The sequence below is a fragment of the Loxodonta africana genome, chromosome 23, assembly GCF_030014295.1.
Source record: "Loxodonta africana isolate mLoxAfr1 chromosome 23, mLoxAfr1.hap2, whole genome shotgun sequence".
Classification (NCBI taxonomy): Eukaryota; Metazoa; Chordata; class Mammalia; order Proboscidea; family Elephantidae; genus Loxodonta; species Loxodonta africana.
In genome coordinates, this window is record NC_087364.1 from 28753072 (window position 1) to 28779916 (window position 26845).

General features: G+C 40.7%; 2 protein-coding genes across 3 annotated transcripts in view; one reads left to right on the plus strand and one right to left on the minus strand.

Annotated features, from left to right (window-relative positions):
* The window catches only part of EEF1AKMT1 (EEF1A lysine methyltransferase 1), a 50248-nt gene extending 30693 nt beyond the window's left edge, over positions 1–19555 (plus strand). Inside the window, exons 2-5 of one of the 2 annotated variants that reach the window (XM_023553112.2) lie at positions 7808–7971; positions 8984–9066; positions 16598–16878; positions 18727–18836. In XM_023553112.2, coding sequence (XP_023408880.1) covers positions 7808–7971; positions 8984–9066; positions 16598–16878; positions 18727–18749 — 551 coding nt within the window. In that variant the 3' untranslated portion in view covers positions 18750–18836. Of the gene's footprint in view, positions 1–7807; positions 7972–8983; positions 9067–16597; positions 16879–18726 lie in introns of both variants that reach the window. The other variant, XM_003414000.4, reaches the window with a different exon arrangement.
* Positions 19556–19617: 62 nt separating this feature from the next.
* Positions 19618–26845, minus strand: part of IL17D (interleukin 17D) — a 31607-nt gene continuing 24379 nt past the window's right edge. The window contains exon 3 of the mRNA XM_064275362.1: positions 19618–26268. Coding sequence (XP_064131432.1) covers positions 25938–26268 — 331 coding nt within the window. The 3' untranslated portion in view covers positions 19618–25937. The remainder of the gene's footprint in view (positions 26269–26845) is intronic.

A 26845-nucleotide genomic window follows, 5' to 3' on the forward strand; every position in this document is an offset into this window, starting at 1 on the left:
AGCCAAGAGCCAACATCATCCTAAATGGAGATAGTCTGAAAGCATTCCTCTTGAGAACAGGGAACAGACAAGGATGCCCTTTATCACCACTCTTATTTAACATTGTATTGGAGGTCCCAGCCTGAGCAATTAAGCTAGATGAAGAAATAAAGCGTATCCAGATTGGTAAGGAAGAAGTAAAAGTATCTCTATTTGCAGAGGACATGATTTTATACACAGAAAACCCTAGAGAATCCTTAAGAAAACTAGTGAAACTAATAGCAGAGTATCAGGTTACAAGATAAACATAGAACAATTGGTTGGATTCCTCTACACCAACAAAAAGAACATCAAAGAGGAAACCACCAAATCAATACCATTTACAATAGCCCCCAAGAATAAAATACTTAGGAATAAATCATACCGAAGATATAAAAGATGTATACAAAGAAAACTACAAGACACTACTGCGAGAAAGCAAAAGAGACCTACATAAGTGGAAAAACATACCTTGCTCATGGATAGGAAGACTTAACATTGTAAGAATGTCTGTTCTACCAAAAGCAATCTATTGATACAATGGAATTCCCATCAAATTCCAATGGCATTTTTTAATGAGATGGAGAAACAAATCAACAACTTCATATGGAAGGGAAAGAGGCCCCAGATAAGTAAAGCATTACTGAAAAAGAAGAACAAAGTGGGAGGCCATACTCTACCTGATTTTAGAACCTATTATATCACCGCAGTAGTCAAAACAGCCTCGTACTGGTACAACAACAGATACACAGACCAATGGAACAGAATTGAGAATCCAGACAAAAATCCATCCACATGTAAACAGGTGATATTTGACAAAAGCCCAAAGTCAGTTAAGTGGGGAAAAGACAATGTTTTTAGCAAATGATGCTGGCATAACTAGATATCCATCTGCAAAAAAATGAAACAAGACCCATACCTCACACCATGCACAAAAAACTAACTCAAAATGGATCAAAGACCTTAATATAAAATCTAAAATGATAAAGATCATGGAAGGAAAAATAGGGACAACGCTAGGAGCCCTAACACATGGCATAAACAGTATACAAAACATTACTAACAATTCAGAAGAGAAAGTAGATATTGGGAGTTCCTAAAAATCAAACACCTATGCTCATCCAAAGACTTCACCAAAAGAGTAAAAAGATGACCTACAGAATGGGAAAAGGTTTTAGCTGTGACATTTCCAATCAGCGTCTGATCTCTAAAATCTACATGATACTGCAAAAACTCAACTACAAAAAGACATAACCCAATTAAATGGACAAAGTATATGAAGAGACACTTCACTAAAGAAGACATTCAGGTAGCTAACAGATACATGAGGAAATGCTCACAATCATTAGCCATTAGAGAAATGCAAATCAAAACTACAATGGGATTCCATCTCACTCCAACAAGGCTGGCATTAATCCAAAAAACACAAAATAAATGTTGGAGAGGTTGTACAGACTGAAACACTTGTACACTGCTAGTGGGGATGTAAAATGGTACAACCACTTTGGAAATCAATTTGGCACTTCCTTAAAAAACTGGAAATAGACGTACCATAAAACCCACCAAAACCAAACCCACTGCCGTGGAGTCGATTCCAACTCATAGCGACCATATAGGACAGAGTAGAACTGCCCCGTAGAGTTCTTGAGGAGTGCCTGGTGGATTCAAACTGCCGACCTTTTGGTTAGCAGCCGTAGCACTTAACCACTACGCCACTGGACCTACCATAGGATCTAGCAATCCCGCTCCTTGGAAAAAATTGTAGAGAAATAAGAGCCTTTACATGAACAGATATATGGGCACCCATGTTCACTGCAGCACTGTTTACAACAGCAAAATGATGGAAGCTACCAAGGTGCCCATCAATGGATGAATGGATAAATAAATTATGGTATACTCACACAATGGAATATTACTCATTGATAAAGAACAATGATGAATCCGTGAAACATTTCTTAGCATGGAGGAATCTGAAAGGCATTACGCTGAGTGAAATTAGTCAGTTGCAAAAGGACAAATATTGTATAAGACCACTATTATAAGAACTCAAGATATAGCTTAAACAGAAAAGAGAATATTCTTTGATGGTTACGAGAAGGGGGCAGGCGGGAGGGAGGGAGAGGGGTTTTCACTAGTTAGATAGTAGGTAAGAATATTTTAGGTGAAAGGAAAGACAACACACAATACAGGAGAGGTCAGCACAACTGGACTAAACCAAAAGCAAGGAAGTTTCCTGAATAAACTGAGCACTTCAAAGGCCAGCGTAGCAGAGGCGAGGGTTTGGGGACCACAGTTTCTGGGGACATCTTAGTCAACTGGCATAATAAAATCTATTAAGAAAACATTCTGCATCCCTCTTTGGAGAGTGGTGTCTGGGGTCTTAAACGCTAGCAAGCAGCCATCTAAGATGCTCCACCTGGAGCAGAGGAGAATGAAGAACACCAAAGACTCAGGGTAATTATGAGTCCAAGAGACAGAAAGGACCACATAAATGATAGACTACATCAGCCTCAGACCAGAAGAGCTCGATGGTGCCTGGCTACAACTAAGGACTGCCCTGACAGGTAACACAACAAAGAACCCCTGAGGGAGGAGGAGAGCAGTGGGATGCAGACCCCAAATTATCGTAAAAAGACCAGACTTAATGGTCTGAGACTAGAGTTACCCCAGAGGTCATGGTCCCCAGACCTTTTGTTAGCCCAAGACAGGAACCATGCCTAAAGCCAACTCTTCAGACAGGGATTGGACTGGACTATGGGATAGACAATGATACTGGTGAAGAATGAGCTTCTTGGATCAAGGAGACACATGAGACTATGTTGGCATCTCCTGTCTGAAGGGGAGATGAGAGGGTAGAGAGTGTCAGAAGCTGGCCGAATGGACATGAAAAGAAATAGAGGAGGGAAGAAGCGTGCTGTCTCATTTGGGGGGAGAGCAATTAGGAGTATATAGCAAGGTGTTTATCAATTTTATATGAGAGTCCAACTTGATTTGTAAACTTTCACTTAAAGCACAATAAAAATTTAGAAAAAGAAAAAGAAAAAAAGATTGCTGTTTGTATTTGGATTGGGATTGCATTGTATTTGTAGATTGCTTTGGGTAGAATTGACATTTTTACAATGTTGAGTCTACCTATCCATGAGCATGGTATGTTTTTCCATTTATGTAGGTCTCTTGGTTTTTTGCAGTGGAGTTTTGTAGTTTTCTTTTATAGGTCTTTTCTGCCCTTGGTTAGATTTATTTCTAAGTGTTTTGTTTTTTTAGAGCTATTATAAATGATATTCCTTCCCTATATCCCTTTCGTAGTTCTTTTTGCTGGTGTATAGGAGTCTGTTATGGATTGAATTGTGTCCCCAAAAAATATATGGCAACTTGGTTAGGCCATGATTCCCCATATTGTGTGCTTGTCTTCCATTTTTTCATCTGATGTGATTTTCCCGTGAGTTGTAAATCCTATCTCTATGATCTGAATAAGGTGGGATTAGTGGCAGTTATGTTAATGAGGCAGGACTCAAGCTATAAGATTACGTTGTGACTTAAACCATTCTCTTTTGAGATATAAAAGAGAGAAGTGAGCAGAGAGACAGGGAGATATCAGACCACCAAGAAAGCAGTGCTGGGAGCAGAGCACATCCTTTGGACCCAGAGTTCCTGCACAGAGAAACTCCTAGACCAGGGGAAGTTTGATAACAAGGACCTTCCCCCAGAGTTGACAGAGAGAGAAAGCCTTCCCCTGGAGCTGGTATCCTGAATTCAGACTTCTAGCCTACTAGACTGTGAGGGAATAAATTTTTGTTTGTTAAAGCCATCTACTTGTGGTATATCTGTTACAGCAGCATGAGATAACCAAGACAGAATTTGGTACCAAGACAGTGGGGTGCTGCTCTGAGAGTTACCTAAAATGTGAAAACTGTTTTGAAACTGTGACTGGATAGAGGCTGGAAGAGTTTTTAAATGCCTAACAGTAAAAGCCTAGATTGCCTTGAAGAGACTGTTGGTGGAATTACGGACATCAAAGACAATTCTGGTGAGGACTCAGAAGGAAATGAGAAGAGCTGTTACACTGAAGATGGTGTTGATGGTGATCAGTAACAGCAGAGATATGGCAGGAGCAGAACCAGGAGATCAGCGCAAGACAGTGCTGGAGTTGACCAATGGAGCAAGAGAGCTGAGTGCCTTTGTGCAGGAGGCTTCCTCACAGCGTGCAGTGTCTCTGAGCACTTATCAGTATAGCTAGGCTTGCCGACCCATGGAGCAAGAGTGCTGAGCCCCTTCCAGCTGAATTTCAGTGGTGAAGTGGGGTGCCTCCAGGCACTTATCGGTAGATCTAAAGAGCTTTGGAACACAAGCTCCAGCAGGAGAGATGTGGGCAGCAAGGTCCAAGGGGCCATGAGGCCAAGAAACCAGGAATCAGAAACTGAAGAGATAAGGAACACAGGAAGCATTGCTCCCTCCGTCTCAAAGGGTGTATTTGCCACTCAGATGGACTAGGATAATGGAGCCGCCCAAAGCCAAGGGAGCAGAGTTGTTCTTCCAGTGGGCCTGGAAGGTGGAGCTGAAGCCCAGGGCTGAGGGGCCTCTACTCAGAATTTGGAGAGTGTGGTCAACACCCAGAGTCTGGAGGGCAGGTTCGTTGTGTAAATGGTCTCAGAGAACAGAGGATTATTTTCAAGCCTTGAGGGCTAATGTAATGTGTTCTGCTGACTTGCTTGGTGCCTGTTATCTCTTCTTTTTCTCCAGTTTCTCCCATTTATAATGGAAATGTCTGATTTGTGCCTGTCTGTTGCACCATTGTACTTTGGAAGCAGAGAACTTGTATTCTGGGTTTCACAGATGAAGAGAAATTTTTGGATTTTGGACTTGGAGCTGAATTAAGACTTTTGCTATGATATGATGGGGTGAATGTGTTCTGCATGTGGCAAGGACATGAATTTTGGGGAGCCAAAGGGTGGAATGTGTGACAACTTCGCTAGGCTATGATTCCCAGTATTCTTTGATTGTCCACCATTATGTCATCTGATGTCATTTTCCTATGTATTGTAAATCTTGCCTCTGTGATGTTATTGAGGTGGGATTAGTGGCAGTTATTTTAAGGAGGCGGACTCAACCTACAAGATTAGGTTGTGTCTTAAGCCAATCTCTTTTGAGATATAAAAGAGAGAAGCAAGCAGAGAGACATGGGGATCTCAGGCCACCAAGAAAACAGTGCTAGGAGCACAGTGCATCCTTTGGACCCAGGGCTTGTGTGCAAAGAAGCTCCTAGGCCAGGGAAAGATTGAATGCAAGAACCTTTCTCTCAGAGCTGACAGAGAGACAAAGCCTTCCCATGGAGCTGGCACCCTGAATTCAGACTTCTAGTCTACTAGACTATGAGGGAATAAATTTCTGTTTGTTAAAACCATCCACTTGTAGTATTTCTGTTATAGCAGCACTAGATAACCAAGACAGAATGCAACTAATTTTTGTATATTTATCTTGTATCCTGCTACCGTGATGAATCTATTGGTTCCAGTAGTTTTCTTTTGGAGTCTTTTGGGTTCTCTGAATATAGTATCGGAAACCTTTGTGGTGTAGTGGTCAAGAGCTATGGCTGCTAACCAAAAAGGTCAGCAGTTCAAATCCACCAGATGTTCCTTGGAAACCCTATGTGGCATTTCTACTCTGTCCTATAGGGTTGCTATGAGTCAGAATTGACTCAATGGCAACGGGTTTGGTTTTTGGTTATATATAGTATCTATCTTCGACAGATAAGGATTTTTTACTTCTCCCGTACCAGTATGGATGCCCTTTCTTTTTTTGTTGCCTTATTGCTGTAGCTAGGACTTCCAGCCCATTGTTAAATAGGAGTGGTGATAAAGGGCATCCCTGTCATGTTCCTGTTCTTGGGGGGAATGTTTTCAGCCTCTCCACTAAAAACGATGTTGGCTATTGGTTTTGTATCCAAAAAAAGCAAACCTGTTGCCGTCAATCCCGACTCGTAGTGACCCTACAGGATGGCATAGAACTGCCCCATAGAGTTTCCATGGAGCACCTGGTGGATTTGAACTGTCATCCTTTTGGTTAGCAGCCATAGCACTTAACCACTTTGCAACCAGGGTTTCCTGGTTTTGTAAAGATGCCCTTTATTATGTTGGGAAATTTCTCTCCTATACCTATTTTGTTGAAAGTTTTTATCAGGAATGGGTGTTGGACTTTGTTGAATGCCTTTTCTGCATCGATTCAGATGATCATGTGATTCTTTTCTTTTGTTTTCTTTACGTGGTGGATAACATTGATTGATGTTTTAATGTTGAACCATCCTTGCATACCAGGTATGAATTCCACTTGGTTGTGCTGTATTATTTTTTTATATGATGCTGAATTCTCTTGGCTATAATTTTGTTGAGAATTTTTGCATCTATATCCATGAGAGATATTCGTCTGTAATTTTCTTTTTTGGTGGCATCTGTCTAATTTTGGTATCAGGGCCAAGGCTGTAATTTTTGCAGAAGCCAGTTGCCACGGCTTTCTCCCACAGAGCAGCTGGTGGGTTCGAACTGCCGACCTTTTGGTTAGCAGCCAAGCACTTAACCACTGTGCCACCAAGGCTCCTCCTACTACTACTATAGTTAGTAGCATGTTACTATTGCAGGAAAATGGGTGAAGGACACATGAGACCTCTTTGTATTCTTTTTGCAACTTCCTTTGAATCTATAATTACTTCAAAGTACAAAGTTAAAAAAAAATTAGGTATGACAGTTGGGTCAGAAGGTAGGAATGTTCTTATGGCCACATTGTTAGATTCCTTTCCAAAATGAGATTATGCCAATTTAAATTGTTACTCAAATTGTTACTCAGTATGTTCTTATCAGCATTAAGTACTGCCATTATTTTGATTCTTGTTTTATGTGTTTACTCTTATTTTGGCCATCTGTTCTCTCTACTGAGGGATTATAAGCTAGCCAAAATACTGACAAATGATTTAGATGCCACAACCCATTTGATGTATATATAATAAAATTTTCTCAATTTAGGCAAAAAATTAAAAACCTGTACACAGATGTTCATAGTAGCTTTATTCATAATAGCCCAAACCTGAAAACAATATCAATGTCCTTCCATGGGTGAATGGTTAAACTGTGGTACATCCATACAACTGCTGATGAATGCAACAATTTGGATGGATAGCAAGGGTACTATGCTGAGTGATTAAAAAAAAAAAAAAAGCCAATCTCAGAAGGTTGCATACCATATGATTCCGTTTATATAACATTTTGTAAATGACTGAACTAGAGATGGAGAACAAATTAGTAGTTGCAAGAGATAGGGGTAGGTGTAAGTGTGACTCTAAAGCAGTAGCACCAAGGGGTTCATTGGCAGTGATGGAATGGTTCTGTATCTTGATTGCGGTGGTGGTTACGTGAATCTGTACGTGCATAGAACCACATACACATAAACTAAACACATACACACAAATGAATACCTATAAAAACTGGTGACATTTGAACAAGACTTGTAATCTCATTAACAATATTGCAGGGCTGTCAGTTTCCTGGTTTGATACTTCACTATGATTTGATAAAATTTTACTATGTGGAGAGCTGAGGAGGAGGGTACATGACACTGTCTCTTCTATTTTTGCAATGTCCTCTGAGTTTACAATTTCTTCAAAATAAAAATCGTAATTAATTTTAAAAATCATGTTCTCTTGTTCCCTCTACTTATACATTGTTTCAACCAAGGACAACATGTATCTTTCCATTTATCATTTATTTAGGTCTCATCTCAACCTTCCCTCATTTATCTGCAGGTTATAGACAGTTTTGTGAAATGAGTAACTCCAATGATGATGATATCCCCCAGCTTTCTTCCCACACCTTAGCAGCTCTCCAGGAATTTTATGCTGAGCAGCAACAGCGGACTGACTCAGGTGGGAATGATAAATACAGCATTGGAATAATAGAAGAGAACTGGGTAAGTAAATGCATTCCGGATTTCTCAGAAGTCATTGGCATGGTACCTGTTCTGTACCTAGTCCAGTGTTTGTCTGTATCCTACCTAATACCAAAGCCGACATCACCTGTCATTCAGGAACTAAAAACTCTCTTTGGGGAGCTAAGAAAGAAAACAGTTCAGGAACATTTTAAGACAGATTAAATGCAGAGTTTCCTGCCTCTGACTGCCAGGCTGGCTGGAGATCACAGGAGGCTTTTCGTTTAGGGGAACACCGTATCATTCCGTCCCACACAACTGTGTGCTCTGTTCTTGCACACAGGGCTCTCCATTGGTTTTTATAGAGCCCAGCTGATCCTGTGGGGAGAAATATACCATGGCACTAAACGAGGCAACCGAAACTAAACATGCAGTGAACAATTGGTGAGACACAGTTTTTTAAAAGATACTAATAGTTTCCAGTATGTGCTTAATATGTACTTTGTGTCTTTCTAGTCAAATAAAAATAAGAGGTAGAAGAGAAGAAAAACGAGTTGAAGGAAACCCCTCATGCAGGCTAGCACCTTTTTTTAGCATGACTAATAGAAACCCTGGTGGCGTAGTGGTTAAGTGCTATGGCTGCTAACCAAAGGGGCAGCAGTTCGAATCCGCCAGGCGCTCCCTGGAAACTCTGTGGGGCAGTTCTACTCTGTCCTATAGGGTCACTATGAGTTGGAATTGACTTGATGGCACTGGGTTTGGTTTTTTGTGTGTTTTAATACATAGGTGGAGTGTGTTCTTTGATCAGGAGAAACATATTTGTTTCAAAGGTGGTCTCATTTTGTGATGTTAGCAATCATTGGTACTTGATACCTAGATTCCATTCATTCATTAGGGGCTTGTAATAATTTAATATAATTAAAAAGAAAAATTAGTTTTAAAAAGAAAAGCCTAAAACATGTTACCTATACACACTGGTATGGTAGATATAAATTAAAAGAACAAAGCTTATGACAACTCTAAAATGATTTCTAAACCCATTCCTCTGCTCCAGCAATTGAGCCAGTTTTGGTATAGTCAGGAAACTGCTTTACGGCTTGCAGAGGAAGTGATTGCAGTCGCTGGAGAAGGTGGCAGGTGAGATTCAAAGTTTTGTGCTATTCTTTTTGTATCCTAATCTTAAGTAATATTTTAAATATGCTTCCTAGATGAGAGTACTACATCTGCAGAAATCATAGTTCATGATTTACAGCATAAGAGAACTTAAGAACTGCTTCAATACTGAGTTTAGGGATATACTCAGAAGTTTATTTACTGTAAGATTTATCTTTATTCTCTAACATTTTCTAACCTGTTTCTTACCTTTATAACTCTAGAGTTTGCTTTAAAAAAGGAGGTCTTAATGTTTCACCTTTTTGAAGCTTTAAGAATATAGGTTTTCTTTTTATGTTCATTTGGTTTTTATTTTTATCAAAACTTCATGTGCATAAATTCAGCAATTCCACTCCAAAGTATATACTCAAAAGAATTGAAAGCAGAAACGCAAACAGATACTTATATACCAGTGTTCACTGCAACATTATTCACAATAGCTAAAAGGTAGAAACGGCTTAAATGTCCATCAACAGATGAATGGATAAATTGTGGTACATACATACAGTGGAATATTAGCTATAAAGCAAAATGAGGTCCCCATACATGCTACAACATGGATGAACCTTGAAAACATTATGCTGAGTGACTTGCGAGTCACAAAAGGACAAATACTGTATGATCTCATTTATATGAAATATCTAGAATAGGCAAATACATAGAGACCAAAGCTTATTAGTGGCTACCAGGGGGAGCGGGGAGGGGGAAAAGGGAGAGTTATTGCTTAAGGAGCACTGAAAATGGAAAATTTTGAGAATGGATAGCGGTGATGGTTGCACATGATGAACATAATTAATGTCACTGCATTGTACATGTAAAAAACGTCGAAATGGCAAATGTACTGTTTTATATATATACATTTATCATAATAAAAAGGAAAAGCTTTGCATGTGTATAATTTGAAGAGTATAATTGAAATGGCTCTAAAAGGCTTGTTTTAAATTAAAAAAAAAAAAACAGCCAATGCTAATTTCCTCCCTCTCCCACACGGCCCACCCCACTCCCCACTTGAGCCCCCTTTTAACTGGCTCTTCTGGTATTTACAACCTTTTGGTGTTTCTAGATAACATGCTTATATTGCCACTTCTTGTTTTGTCACTTGCTCTCTGTCATGCCCCCCCCAGATACCACATATGTGCATGCTTTCTATCCACGCTACTAACAGAATTATATCCTAAATTTGGTTAGAACAAGGTGTATGTTGTTATGACTACATACATGTTCTTCACAGCTGGGCTTTTTACTTTTCTGTATAATTTTTTATGTTCCCTGAAGTAAATAATTGTTTTATTTTTTATGCATTTCTACTTACATATCACTAATTAGCTCTTATATGCTCTACCATTGTCTAAATCTCCAGTCAGTAAGTTCAAACATATTTCAACTTCTTGAAAAAAGTTACTGGGTCCCAGAGCTTTGCAATCTGTTGCAATCTGGACCAGGTGCTTTCTAGGTTGGCTGCAGCTATGATCTTGTATCTCCCTTATTTTGCTGGAGGCACATCCTTCGATAGCTGCAGAAAAAAGGTGCATGGGAGGGAAATTTTGAAACCTTTCATGTCTGAAAATGTCTTTATTCTACACTCGCTCTTGATTGTGTGATAGTTTGGATATCTAATTCTAGGTTGGGAATAATAGCTACTATTTCTCTGAGCCACTGTATTTTGAAGGCATTGTCCCATTGTCTCCAGGCTTCCGTAGGTGTTGTTGAGAAATCCAATGCCATTCTGATTTTTTGCAGGAAACCTGGATTTTGTTTGTTTCCATCCCTGCCCACTGCACACTTAGTATTTTCTTTTTATCCCCAGAGTCCTAGGTGTTTTGGTGCAGAGATTTCATGTATGATACTGCACATTGTGAGAGCCCTTTCATTCTTACAACTCATGTCCTTCCGTTGGGGAAAATTATCTCAAATTATTTCCTTGATTTCTTCCCCTGTGTTTTCTGCTCCTCTTTGTGGAATTCCTATTGTTTGACTGTTGGACCTCCTCTAATTTTCTTTCCTTTTTCTATATGTTATCTTTTGTACCCTACTTTCTGGGAGAATTGCTCAACTTTAGCCTCTAAACTTTTCACCGAGTTTACCATTTTTGCTCCCATAGTCCTCACTGTCTATAGCTTTTTTTTTGCTCTCTGAATATTCCTTTATTATTGTGTCTTATTCCTTCTGGGGATATTAATTATAGAATTTTTTTTTAAGTTTTCATCTCCTTACATAGTCTTTATTTCAATGTGCTTTTTTCTGTTTGTTCATTTTGGTTTCTAATATTAGATGCTTCCCTTGAATGACTGTTGATCCTTGGCTGTCTGCTTTTATTTAAGGGTAGGTACCCCCCTTTTTTTTTTACCCCAAATCTGGAAGCTTTGACACATGGGTGGACCTTGTTTACTTTAGGCCTTACTCTCAGCTCATCTGGGTGAGCTATTTCCTAGGGAACCTGTAGTATCAATACCTCTAAGTCTTTTCTTGTCAGCCAGCCAGAGCTCCAGGTAAGATTCTTCTAATTCCTGCCTGGAAGTTATACATCTGATACCATCCGGGGAAGCACGTTACTGAAAGAAGGCTGAGGTCTCCACATCCTAAAGTACATGCGGTACTCCTACATCACCTGTGCCTGGAATCCCAGAGAATATTCCTCTAGTTTTCTGCTAGTTGTAGAGGGGCAGACACCTGGTGGCTTGGGAAGGGAGGAGAATCCTGGGATCTGATTGTTTCTTAAACAGAACTTTCGACTAATTCTGTTTTTAGCCCCATCTTCACCCCGACTTCTTGAGTTACCCGGTTCTGAGGGTGCTGTGATATAAACCAGGTTGCTTCTTAGCTTTCCTGGTCGCCAGTTTAGGACCTGGCTTTCTTGGGTCTGCTAAGTTGATTACTACCCATCCATTTGCTTTTCACCTACCTAAATGTTGTTTCTTTAGCCTCTTCACTCATCCTCTTGTCGCTTGGAGATTTATGCCTAAACAGTAAAATGAAACAAAACTTTACTCATGTTTTATTTAGTAGGCCTTCGTAAGGGAACAAATCTAAATGAATGTGTTGAATCTGCTGTCTTTAACTAGAAGGTCTAGTTTTTACATATACTTTCTTTTTTCCATTAATATGAGGGCCTTGGAAGCAATTTTTTATTTTTTCTGAAGAGCAACTTCAGCTATTTTGAGGAGCTGGGTAATAATTTTCAAGATGAGTAATAGGTAATATTTATTGAGTACTGACTGTGCCATATATTGTTCACATACTTTACAAGTGTCACCTCATTTAATCCTCATGTCTCTGTGAGGTACTTATTATTATACTCTCCATTCTTAAGATAAAGATGCTGCAGCCAGAGAAATGAAGTAACTTGATGAAGGTTACACAGCAAATAAATGACAGAGCTGGGGTTTGAACACAAGTGCTCTGATTCCAAACTACGTACTAAACTACAGGCTGCACTTAATTTGCTGCTTTTTTTGCTCTCATTCCTTCTTGCATCTCAGACTGTTTTCCTTCTGCCTGAAGTGCATTCATTAGAATTTTTTAGAGAGGATCTACTGGTGGCATACTCAGATTTTGTCTGAAAATATCTTTATTTCACCCTCTTTCTTGGAAATTATTTTCATTGGGTATATAATTCTCAGCTGCTGATTGTTACCTTTCAGTACATTGAAGATACAATCCCCCTCCCTCCACTCCCACCCCTGGCCCATCCTGGAGCTAGGGGCAGTATCGGGGCAGCAGGAGATCTGTGTTCCTGCATCCCAAACTGGAGCGGTGTGTTATGTGAAGTCAACAGGCTTTATTAAATGCTCCAGGTGTTTTCCAGGTATATTTGGGCTGAGGGCCTTTGTAGCCTGACATGGGTACCTAATCACTGCGTGTGACATTGTCTCTGCTAAGAAATGCATCTCACATGCTTCAAGTTCAGTTTAATTCTAAAATTAACTATGTTTTTGAATGATAAATATGAACATGATAAAAATTTTAAAAGTGACAAAGGGAATTGGGAAAAAAAGTCAGTCTCCCTTTGACCCTTGTGTCCAGGCCCCCAGCTCCCCTCTCAGGCAGCCATGGCTCTGGCTCTGCATCCCCCAGAGATCCCTGGGTGTGCACAAGCACATATTTTTACACACACGAAAGCATATATACACTGTCCTGTCCCTTTCTTTTTTCACTTAGTGGTATATCTTAGAGGGCTGCTTCAGTCTGTTTAAAATGGCTACATGGTATTCCATTATAACCAATGTACCACAGTTAACTCAGTAACTTAATATTTAGGTTGCATCTAGCTATTTCAGCAGCTGATGTAAAAAGGTAACTTTTAGAATACTACCCATTCATAAACTGGGCTCTGCCTGTAATGAAATAGGTTTTTAATCTCCTTATACAAAAAAGCGACAGAAATTCAAAGTGGCTCGTCTGCAGTGAAGCACAGTAAACACAATGAGACTCAATTTTAATGTATCTTTTTTGGAAACCTGGGGTTTTTCTTTCAAGACTGTGAATATTACAAAATGACTTCAGAATATTTAGTTTGGGACTAAAAAAGTATTTGAAATAAATACTAAAGGACCAACATGAAAATTATAGGTAAATTTAGGCTTTGGGCTGTCTACATCTATGTATTTTGTCATAATATGTTCCTGATGTTTTACTTTATTTACTACAAAAAGCACATTTATACTTTCATACTTCAAAGTTATGAGTTGCAGGTTTTTAAAGACCAAATTCCTTAAAGTGAGGCAGCACGAAGTTTTTCTCAAAATTTACTGCTATTGAGTATCAGGATACAAGTTAAACATACAAAAATCAGTTGGATTCCTTTATACCAACAAAAAGAACATCAAAGAGGAAATCACCAGATCAATACCATTTAAAGTAGCCCCCAAGAAGATAAAATACTTAGGAATAAATCTTACCAGAGACGTAAAAGACCTATACAGAGAAAGCTACAAGACACTACTGCAAGAAACCAAAAGAGAACTACGTAAGTGGAAAAACATACCTTGCTCATGGATAGGAAGACTTAACATTGTAAAAATGTCTATTCTACCAAAAGCCATCTATAGATACAATGCAATTCCGATCCAAATTCCAATGACATTTTTTAATGAGCTGGAGAAACAAATCACCAACTTCATATGGAAGGGAAAGAGGCCCCAGATAATTAAAGCATTACTGAAAAAGAAGAGCAAAAGTAGGAGGCCTCACACTACCTAATTTTAAAAACTGTTATACCACCACAGTAGTCAAAACAGCTCGGTACTAGTACAAAAACAGATACATAGGACAATGGAACAGAAATGAGAATCCAGACATAAATCCATCCACATACGAGCAGCTGATATTTGACAAAGGCCCAAAGTCAGTTAAATGGGGAAAAGACAGTCTTTTTAACAAATGGTGCTGGCATAACTGGATATCCATCTGTAAAAAAATGAAACAAGACCCATATCTCACTCCATGCACAAAAATTAACTCAAAGTAGATCAAAGACCTAAATATAAAGTCTAAAATGATAAAGATCATGGAAGCAAAAATAGGGACAATGCTAGGAGCCCTAATACATGGCATAAACAGTATCCAAAACATTACTAACAATGCACGAACACCAGAAGAGAAAGTAGATAACTGGGAGCTCCTGAAAATCAAACACCTATGCTCATCCAAAGACTTCACCAAAATAGTAAAAAGATGACCTACAGAATGGGAAAAAGTTTTTAGCTATGACATTTCTGATCAGCGTCTGATCTCTAAAACCTACATGATACTGCAAAAACTCAACGATGAAAAGACAAACAACCCAATTAAAAAATGGGCAAAGGGTATGAACAGGCACTTCACTAAAGAAGACATTCAGGTAGCTAACAGATACATGAAGAAATACAATTATTTGCCATTAGAGAAATGCAAATCAAAACTACGATGAGATTCCATCTCCAACAAGGCTGGCGTTAATCCAAAAACAATAAATGTTGGAGAGGCTGTGGAGAGACTGGAACACTTATACACTGCTGGAGGGAATGTAAAATGGTACAACCACTTTGGAAATCGATTAGGCACTTCCTTAAATAGCTAGAAATAGAATTATCCTACGATCCAGCAATCCCACTCCTTGAAATATATCCTAGAGAAATAAGAGCCTTCACCCAAACAGATATATGCACACCCATGTTCACCGCACCACTGTTTACAATAGCAAAAACATGGAAGCAACCAAGGTGCCATCAACGGATCAATGGATAAATAAATTATGGTATATTCACACAGTGGAATACTATGCATCAATAAAGAACAATGATGACTCCGTGAAATATTTCCTAACATGGAGGAATCTGGAAGGCATTATGTTCAGTGAAATTAGTCAGCTGCAAAAGAACAAATATTATATGAAACCACTATTATAAGAACTTGAGAAATAGTTTAAACAGAGAATATTCTTTGATGGTTACAAGAGTGGGGTAGGAGGGAAGGAGAGGGGTATTCACTAATTAGATAGTAGACAAGAACTATTTTAGGTGAAGGGGAGGGCAACACACAATACAGGAGAGGTCAGTACAACTGGACTAAACCAAAAGCAAAGAAGTTTCCTTAATAAACTGAATGCTTTGCCAAGGCCAGCATAGCAGGGACGGGGGTTTGGGAACCATGGTTTCAGGGGACATCATGTCAATTGGCATAATAAAATCTGTTAAGAACACATTCTGCATCCCACTTTGGAGAGTGGCGTCTGGGGTCTTAAATGCTAGCAAGCGGCCATCTAAAATGCATCAATTGGCCTCAACCCACCTGGAGCAAAGGAGAGTGAAGAACACCAAAGACACAAGGTAATTATGAGCCCAAGAGACAGAAAGGGCCACATAAACCAGAGACTACATCAGCTTGAGACCAGAAGAACTAGATGGTGCCCGGCTGCAACCAATGACTGCCCTGACAGAGAACACAACAGAGAACCCCTCACGGAACAGGAGAGCAGTGGGATGCAGACCTCAAATTCTCGTAAAAAGACCAGACTTAATGGTCTGACTGAGACTAGAAGGACCCCAGAGGTCATGGCCCCAGACCTTCTGTTAGCCCAAGACAGGAACTATTCCCAAAGCCAACTCTTCAGACAGGGATTGGACTGGACTATGGGATAATAAATGATACTGGTGAGGAGTGAGCGTCTTGGATCAAGTAGACACATGAGACTATGTGGGCAGCTTCTGTCTGGAGGGGAGATGAGAGGGCAGAGGGGGTCAGAAGTTGGCTGAATGGACACAAAAATAGTGGAAAGGACTGTGCTGTCTCATCAAGCGGAGAGCAACTAGAAGTATATAGCAATGTATATATAAATTTTTGTATGAGAGACTGACTTGTAAACTTTCACTTAAAGCACAATAAAAAAAATTTTTTTTTAATTTACTGCTATTAGTTCCCACTATTTTTAAGAAAATAAAAGCATAAGTCTAAACACAAGGACTTATTTTTAGTGAAGTGATTGTTACTTAACATCATAAACTACCTATTAAAGCCCTTTCATGAATTTGTCTTTTAGAATAGCTTGTGTGAGTACCCCCAGTGTTTACCAGAAACTGAGAGAGCTACATAGAGAAGACTTTTCTGTATGCATCTTTGAATACGACAAAAGATTTGCTATATATGGAGAGGAGTTTATCTTTTACGATTACAATAATCCATTGGATTTACCCGAGAAAATTGCTGCACATAGTTTTGATGTTGTAATTGCGGATCCTCCTTATCTTTCTGAGGAGTGTCTCAGAAAAACTTCAGAAACCATCAAGTATCTGACTCAGGGAAAGATTCTGCTGTGCACAGGTGGGTGCCAGATTTCACTTCTCACAAAATGGGTGACAGTGGATTTTCCAGTCCTAGATTTCAGGAGTTGGAAGAGATCTTAGAACACCAATCCTGAATCCACCACTTACTGTGTGACCTGAAACAAGTTATTTAGCCTCTGTGTACCCTAGTTTCCTTATCTGTAAGCAAGGATTAATACTACTACCTGCCTGGCAGGGTTGTTGGGAATTGACAGAGGGTCTGTTGGGCTGGCACAGTGTGAGTGCTCACTGAGTGTTAGCCATGGCTATTTATTTAATAGTATTATTTGATCCAGTCTGTGCACTTGATAAAACAAATTTGGAATCTAGAGAGTTAAAGTGAATTGCCTATGGTTATATGGCTAGAATTAAACTTCTTAAATTAGAAGAGTTTTCTTATAAAATTGATACATTTTACTAAGATGGGTATACTAAAATATTAACAACAAAGCACCCATCAGTTGTTTTACTTCCATGCATCCCACAGTATCTGTGATATTCCCCAGTTCCTAAGTCCCCAGTCTCTCAAAGTCCTGCTTCCTTCCTGGGAAAGTCCACCCACAGGTTGGGAACAGGAGGTGAGCTTCCGTGACCCAGAGTGCAGGCCTCTGCTCTCCTTTGGCAATGTGGGATTCCTTGTGTAGTCAAAACGCCACTCGGCATCATATAAACAGAATTTAGCACTTACTAATTCCACAACTTTTTACACATTGTTTGTGCCAGCTAACCTACACTGCTCTGACCTCATAGAGTTTACATTTTAGTTTTAGGGGATAGATTAAAAATATAAAAAAGCAGACCAAAGAAAGGAATTACTACTTGTGATAAGTGTAACGAAAGAATCCAAAAAGGCAGGGGCCTGGTACATAGAGTAGTGAGGGGTGTATGGCAGCTAGGTTGTGGAGGGGATGTGTTTGAGGAGGTGCGTTCATCGGAGACCTCAGGATGAGGCATGGACCACCCACCTGAAGGGCACGCACACCGCCCTGAGATAGGAGAAGAAGATAGGTTCGGCTAGAGCCTGGCAGTGGGCAGAGTGAGCGGCAGTGGCTGGGGGCGGGAGGGGGGGTTTGAAGGTAACAGTAGGGAGTTTGGATTTTCTTTTAAAGCTTTAGCTCAAAGTACCACAACCCAGTTTGTCTTAAGAAAATCACTTTTACTTTGTACTAAATATGGATTTACAGGGCAAGCATGGAAGGCCCATCATGAGGCCCTCACAGTCAGCTGACCTGGACAGGACTGAGCTTGCAGCCATGGATAAGGAGGGGAGGGAAAGGAGTTAGGATATGTTTTGGAGGCAAAACTGAAAGAACTTGCTGTAGTTTGAAAGTTGAGAATGGAGAAAGGGGAGAAATCGAGGATGACTCCAGGTGCCTGGCCTGTGCCACAGCAAGGCTGAGGAGGAGGGGGCCATAGAAGAGGGGCTGAGGGAGGAGTGGGATTGGGGTGGGGTGGGAATCAGGAGCTCTGCTTTGGGACAAGTAAAGCTTCGGGAGTTTTGGCTTCTCAGTGGCCATGTCCCATAGGCAGTGGGGGGAGAAGACTGGGCTGGAGAGAGAAATTTGTATTAATGTCTTTATAGAGTTTGCAAGATAATATATTACTGAAAAAAGCTTCCTTGACTCAAAATTGGGAAACAATAGTTGTTTGTAATTGTTTTTGCTTTAAGTTCTTTAGGTTACTTTGTGGAATGTTATCTATTTCTAAATGTTTCAGCTTTGCAGAGGTAGAAAAATTATTAAATTTCACATTATGAAATGGAAAAAGATAGAACTAGGTAATTTGCAAAAACATATGAGAAGGCAAAAGGAATATAAAAAATGACTAACCCTTATCTGTTGGCTAGTGTTGTCGACTCAACTGTTTTAGTGTAGAGAGCCCTCTGCACCACGGCATTTGACACCTTTGGATTCATTTGGCTTCTTCTCTTCAGGCGCCATTATGGAAGCAGCAGCAGCAAAATTTCTTGGAGTGAAGATGTGCAAGTTCATTCCAAAACATACCCGAAATCTGGCAAATGAGTTTCGCTGTTACGTGAATTACAATTCTGGGCTTGACTGTGAAATCTAGCTACTTTCTCCTCAGTAGATTGAAAAGTTATAACCCACCCCGCCAAACTGGGGCTATCCCTGGCCTAATTTTCAAAATAAAGAAAACAACATCTCATTATTGTTTCTTTATTGAGGGTTCCTGTAGAGCTCAGGGTTCATTTGCCAACCTGAATCCATGGAATTATAGTGGCAGAATCTTAGAGCTCGTTTAATCCTGTCTCTTTACTTCATGTATATAAAAAATGAAACACAAACAGGGACTTGGTAAAGACTTCTTGAATTAGACTGGACCCTGGCCTCTGTGTCAGCAGCACAGTCCCTTAAATGTGCTCATTCTGACCACCTGGGAGCAGCTGGTGCTTTCCCCAAGGAGACATGGCTTGCTACCACCATGAAATAATCCCGGGAACCAGTGTCAGGAGTGATGATAGGGACAGAGCCCCAGTGCCCTCTGTTGTGGCTCAGCCTCAGCGTCTCCAACTCCAGCCATATGAGATGCTCTGAGCTGCCACATGAAAGCACCCTCTGTGACCAACTCCATTACACAAGGGGTCGGGGAGTATGATAGTCATCATACATCCACACCATGGTGTCCTGCTTAGCTGTCGACACAAGCAGACCATGACTACACGCAACAACTTAGACGGGTCTTAGGGCATTATGTTGGGTTGAAAAAGCCAATCTCAAAAAGTCACATACTGCATGATTCCATTTATGTAACATTCTCAAAATGACAAGATTACAGAAACGTTGAACAGATTAGTAGCTGGCAGAAGCTACAGATGGATGGGGGCTGGGAAGGGAGGTGTGACCATAAAAGGGAATTCTTTGTGGTGATGGAACAGTTCTAGGTCTTGATTGTGGTGATAAAATTGCATAGAACCACACACATACACACAAATAAGTAAAACTGGTAAAATCTGAGTAAGCTCTGTGGGTTGTGCCAATGTCACATTCCTGGTTGTGACACTGCACTACGGTTATGTAACGTTACCACTGGGAGGACTCGATAAAGGGTACACAAGACCTCTCTGTAGTACTTTTGCAATTTCCTGTGGATCTACAACTGTTTCAAAATAAAAAATCACCCCCTCTCTCTGGGAAAGGATTATAATTCCCTACCTCTGCGACTTGCTTTGGCAAAGTGTGAAAGGACGTGGCATGTATCGCTTCAACCTGAACTATATTTTCCCTCTGGCACAATAAGCGGCACACCTCCAGACAGGCTGCCCTGGCTGTCCAGGTCCTAGAGTGGGGCAGAGCCACATCCAGCCTGCAGTGGAGGTGCAGACAGAGTGGGAAAGAAACACTTGTGGTTCAAAGTCAGACTGGGATCAATACTGAGGGAAACTGGGATTGATATACTGAGGGATACGGAGAGGGAGAGACTGGGGGATCGGTACTGAGGGATACAGAGAGGGAGGAAGATACATCAGACCAAGTGCCACTTGTGAACACTGGTTCAAGATGCCCAGCTTTATCCTCTGGTTTGTTACCATTGTTCCTCAGACCTCAGGTGTCATGGATAATTTTTAGGTAATTTACTCTCAAAATCACTTTGTATTTTTCTGAGGCACTGATATTTTTATCAGTGTATCTAGCAGCAATAGCAGCATACCAGCACCTGGCACGTTACGTATTCAATAAATTTTTGTTTTTTAAAAAAAGACCCCACTTTATTATTTCCTTATGAACTGGTTTGCTAAAAATTACCTAGGGCAGTATTACCATATTTTAGTGACAAATTACGTATAGACGTACACTGTTTAATTTAGGAATTCTGAGAGCAACAGTCTAGAAAGAACAGAATTTTAGCTGTCCTATAAATCTAACATTTAGATGAAGAAAAGAAACCTTATTTTCCATCACGGGAGACAGAGGATGAGGAGACAAAGGGGTGAGGCTTGACTCATATTAAAAATATACACGTCTTAAGTTATGAGCCTTACAAAAGGAGGTAATTACAGATTTGTTTAGTAAGCAGCCAACATGTTTTATTGCCTTGGATCCCTTATGTGACTTCAATTTTAGCAAATCTGTTCATATATGATCCACTTCTGGATTTCATAAAATGTCTGTGGCTCCACCCCTGGGACCTTTAAAAAAAATCACTGCCTCTGGTGCGTTCCTTGTTGCCTTCATTTAATTGAGGCTTTAATGATGTTGAGGAGCCCTGGTGGCACAGTAGTTAAGAACTTGGCTCCTAAGCAAAAGGTTGGCAGTTCTAATCCACCAGGCACTCCTTGGAAACCCTATGGGGGCAGTTCTACTCTGTCCAGTAGGGTTGCTATGAGTCGGAATCGATTCAATGACAAGAAGTTTGGTTTTTTAGGAATGATGCTGAACACAAAGTGAGCGCCAAGACGAGGGATGCGGGAGGCTGGGTACGATGCTGCCCAGGAAGTGCTGTGTCTGCAAGGACAATGGGTGTGAACTTTGAGGAGGCACCCTATCATCTCTTAAACCTCACCAAAGAACTTAAAAAACTAAAAAGAATATTTAATAGGCACTTTTAGAAGTCCTTCCTGATTCAAAGATTTGCACTGAGAGACAAAATAGCCATATGAGTTGTCAGCTTTGCTAACAAATTTCAAAAATTTCCATGTCACTTACTCTGCTGTGTATTTGAGGGTAACAAGGTGCTTGAGCAGCAAGAACAAATGATAGCAGGGGTAGCTTAAGGACCCCATTGTAGACAGGAAGTTCATGTGCTTCCCCTCCTATTCCTTAAAATCAGAGCTGGAGCCAATTTCTAAAAATCAGGGCTTCCAACCAGTTCGTTTGGTTTAAACCTCTGCTGAGAATTTGCATTTCCACCCCAGATATACTGAATCAGAATCTACATTTTAACAAGATCCCCAGTGATTCTGAGAATGACTGCTGTACTAGTGGTTCTCAGAATTATTCCCTAAACAACAAGATTAGCATCACCTGGGAACTTGTTAGAACTGCACATTCTCAGCAGGGGTTTGAACCATATCGAACCAGGTAGAAACCCTGCTACAAATGGCCATTGTTTTTCCTCTGCCCTTCTAAAAGAGATGCAGTAAAACGAGGAGTTTGAGTAATTAGCCTCTGAATATGGAGCTATGGGCATTTGCAGAATGCTTTCTGAGTGCTGTTCCCAAAGGATTGTTTCTATAAAACACACAGGAAATAGAAATGCTGTTGGTTGGAAAACATCTTCAATAACCAGCAAGGTGTCTCTGTTCCAAGGGTTGCCACAAAATCCTCAAGATAGGCTTTACTTGAAGGAAACTTATGTGCTGTGGCACTTTTTGGGAGGAGAAGCAGCTGAGAAACTTACAGTAATAAAGTGTTGCTCTTCCCCAAATCCTAATTTATAGTGCTAATATAAATGAGATGAAGCTATGTGAACTGGGTAGAATAATTCGCAAAGTGCTATTGAGAGCAGCAATTTTTAAAAATGTGTTATTGAGCTGTGATTAGCAATAATTTATCTAGCCAGTAAATGTCCATATTTATTTGATAAAACACACCACCAAATTCCTCCCCCTCATAAAAAAAAAAAAAAAAAACTTTAGTTTTAATGAGAAAACAAAATTCTATTACCCACTGAAACAGGATCTCCCCACACTTAATCACTGTCATGGATTTAATTGTGTCCCCCAAAAATATCTGTCAACTTGGCTAGGTCATGATTCCCTTGTACGATTGTCTACCTTTTTATCTTCTGATGTGATTTCCCTATGTGTTGTAAATCCTATCAATCACTATGATGTAATAAGATGGATTAGTGGCAGTTACACTAATCAAGTCTACGAGATTAGATAGTGTCTTAAGGCAATCTCTTTTGCGATATAAAAGAGAGAAGTGAGCAGAGAGACATCGGGACCTCATAACACCAAGAAAGCAGCACCGGGAGCAGAGGGCATCCTTTGGACCTAAGGTTCCTGCACTGAGATGCTCCCAGACCAAGGAAGGACTGATGACAAGGACCTTCCTCCAGAGCCAACAGAGAGAAAAAGCCTTTCTCTGGAGCACCCTGAATTTGGACTGTGAGAGAATACACTTCTCTGTTAAAGACATCCACTTGTGTTATTTCTGTTATAGCAGCACTAGGTGACTAAGACAATCACTACCCTCTAATTCCATCTTCTATCTAATTGCTGCTGCCTAATGAAAGTTCTATAGATTTCATTTAGTCTTATCTTTTACAGAAAAATCAACTCCACAGCAATGGGTTTGATGTTTTTGGTTTTATATCCACTAAAGCAGTAAACACAGCGTGAAGACAGAATGGTCTGATAATTTAGCTTATTAATCACTGGGGCCAGTACTTTAACACCAACTGTGTGCTAGACACTGTGCTAAGTGTTTCAGAAATGATATTTATAAATAGGTACGTAAAATTGAGCTCAGTGAGACACAATAATTCAGATTCATGAGGGGACACCTCTTGTGTGTGGAGGTGGCACATTCAAACGTAATTCTGCTTTACAGCTAATGCATGTCATTCATTTTAGTTGAGGACAGAGACTGTATCTTGTTCACAGCTGTCTCCCAAGAGCTCAGTGACTGGAACAGAGCAGGGGTGCAATAAGCATTTATTAAGTCAAGTAAAACATTTTAAATATAGTTGCTCTTAATTGCTAATATAAAAATAGTTTCCACCCCCTATTTAAAACAACTGAATAGAAAAAGCAGGTATCTGTTCTTTCTACTCTTTTATGTTTTACAAAAATTTTTTTTTTTTTTGGTGTTTTAAGCATAAATCTCTCTCTGCTACCACGGTGAGAAAAGCCACCATGTCACTTCCTGGTAAGGACACAGAGTCTTCAGGACCCTCGTGAGTCCTGAATATTTCATTCAGAGAAAAATACTAAGGTTGCCTTTGTAGATCTTAGAAGGTTAACTTCTTCCACTGGGAATGTACTGCATTTTAACAAGCTGATTTAGTTAAACTAATAGTTAACACAATTAATAAAATAGTGATATGTCCCCCGTAGAAGTTGTCTACTCTCCCTTGTTTACTCTGCTTTGATGTCTGCACTATTTATGAGTGGCTGGAAGATGTTACACAATAGGCTACACAATGATAGCACGATCAAAACAACTGCGCAAATTGCTGGTCTAAGAGGCAATTTTTCTTTTACATTTATGGATTTTTGTTGTTGCTGTTCTGAACTGGCAACAATAGGTTGCTTGAACCATTTGTTTTGTGGACAATAATTTATTCTAGATTCAAGGGATCTGTGCCCCCTTGGGGGGGCTGAACTGGGGAAGTAAAATTTCCCAAACTGTACAGAACTATCCACAGCTGTCATTTCCAGTTTGGATTTTTTATTTAGAAAATCTGGATTTTGTCCAGTGATGTGTTTTTCATGCACATATTCTGCCAGCATGTAGTATGAGTTGGAAGCACTCTCCGTGAGCCTTCTATGCAGAGAGAACTAAGGCTGAAGGTTGGTGACACAGAGAAGCTACCTCTCCGTGACCGTTAATAGGACAGGTGATGCTGGGATGAAGTGCAGGTAAGGAAAGGACACTTCCCAGTCTTGGTCTGGCGTGTCACAGAAGTTCAAATCTGTGCAGATATTGACTTTACATGACTAGCTCATCTTTCTAAAACCAAATCAAACTTGGTTCATTTAAACATCAACCATAAAATTAAGATAAAGTGAAAATTTTAATTAACATATTATTTCCTCAAAAGCTTAGTGAGCCAATTAAGGCAGACTCCACAGAGAAATACACACAGCCAGCATGCCCATCACCTGAATGGTTTCAGTGATTTTAAAAAGTCCTCATTTTTACAAATAGTTGTGTTCATGGACACACTTTCAACCAAAAAAAAAAAAAAAAAGGAATTAGCTTATATTGCAATACTTAGAAAAAGAGACCTCCAGTATTCATCTCTGGAAATTCTAATTTGGCCCATTTTCTCCTCATATGTGTCCTGAAGCCCTTAACATCAAGCCAATATGAGAGTCTTCCTGAGAATGGGGAAATGAGCACAGTCCACTGCTTATTTTTATTCAGATGCTAGGCTCATGAGGCATTTTAAATCTAAAGCCAAATTTATAAACCACCCCCCCAACTTTCAAAAGTGGAAATAAAAAATTTTTTAATTGTTAAATCTATTTATATACTCATGAAAAACCCACGTTTGAGATTTCTAGAATTCTTAGTCTATCTGTGTCATACAAGCCTTTTGTTCATTTAACAGTGGGAAGATCTTCACTGAAAGGTAGATTAGTTCAAAATCAAATGTGTCCATTTTGTTATTGCCGGCAACCTGCTACAGATTGAATTGTAAAGGCTGAGGCCACAGATCCACCTAAAGAAGAGTTTATCTGAAGATTCTAATTATGCTTTCAAACAACCAAAAAAAAATCCTACTATCAGAGGAAGGGAAAACTGAATGTTTATAAAACGTTCATGTCAAGTAAAACATTTTAAATATAGTTGCTCTTAATTGCTAATATAAAAATAGTTTCCACCCCCTATTTAAAACAACTGAATAGAAAAAGTAGCTATCTATCTACTCTTTTAGGCTTAAAAAGAATATATGTGTGTATATATATATTTTTTTTTTTTTTTTTGGTGTTTTAAGCATAAATCTCTCTGCTACCACGGTGAGAAAAGCCACCATGTCACTTCCTGGTAAGGACACAGAGCCTTCTGCAGCAGGACCCTTCTGAGTACCCTAGCAGTGGGCCCCCCTGCAGTAGAGCCGGAATGGCGGCCTGCAGCCTTGAAGAGCATTAATCACCTTTTCCAAATCCAGGTGCTCCTCACTGTGGCGTTTGCCTTGGGCCTCAAGTGAGCTACACGTGGACCAGGTTAAATTCAAATCGGTTTTCAACAACTCTGAATTAACTTTTGCTGAAAAAACTGGCAGTGCCAGTGTCAAATTGGCGAGCAAACTATTCTAGATGGCAAGGCCTCTGCAGCTGTGTTGTTCGTGTACTGTCCTGGGTGGTTCTCTACTCCTTTCGGCCTCCTGTAGAAGAGCTTTGCGCAGAGCCCGGGCCCAGAGGCCTCAGGGGGCGGCGGGCTGGTCGTTGGCACCTAGCAACAGCTTTGCTGCTTGCTTGTCCATGCTGGAGTTGATGCCCTCGGCGTCCTTCTCCTGCTCCTTCTCCTGCTCGGGGACGCAGGTGCAGCCCACTGCCACCGCGACGTAGTCCTCCGCGTATAGGTAGCGGCCGCCAGCGCAGGCCGCAGTGCGGCGCAGGACCACGGTGGGCATGAGCACTGGGACGCTGCGGAAGCGCAGGTCCTCCTCGCCGAAGGGCCCCGTCAGGCAGCCCCGGCACAGGCAGTACGCCTCGGGCAGGTACTTGGGGTACCTGGTGGGGTCGTAGGAGATTCTGCACAGGGAGAGAACAGAATTTAGTGCGTGCCGTGGGAAGCTGGGCACATCACACGCTGAGCTGAAACAGCATCTGGACTTTTCCTTCTGGAACCTAGAACACACAGAGCGAACGCGTGCTGAGGTCACAGGGATCCGCGCAGGGAGGGGGCCGGTCTGACGCTTCACCACACTCTAAGCAGACACATCCGTAACTTCACTGTATTTTACACGATCGAGGCAGTAGCCATAGCTATCACTTCCTTGAGCCATCCTTCCATAAAACTACTTTTCCATCGTCCACAACTATAAAAATAATTTTTACACAGCCCACATGTGCACTAACATGTGACCCTTCACACATGACGGCATATGACGCGACTGCCCGCCTGTGCCCCGGGGCAGTGACCCAGGGCCCCCAGCCCCACCCCGAAGCCGCCACCCCTCACCCCCTCCCTCCTTCCGCAGACACAGGAAGAGCTGGCCAGGCACCCCCAACAGGAGCTGCGTCCGGCCTGGCAGCTGCCAGCCAGATCGCGGTTGGTGCTGCCCTGTGCTATGCCCTGGGGGGGCAGTGGACACTGGCCACCTGGCCG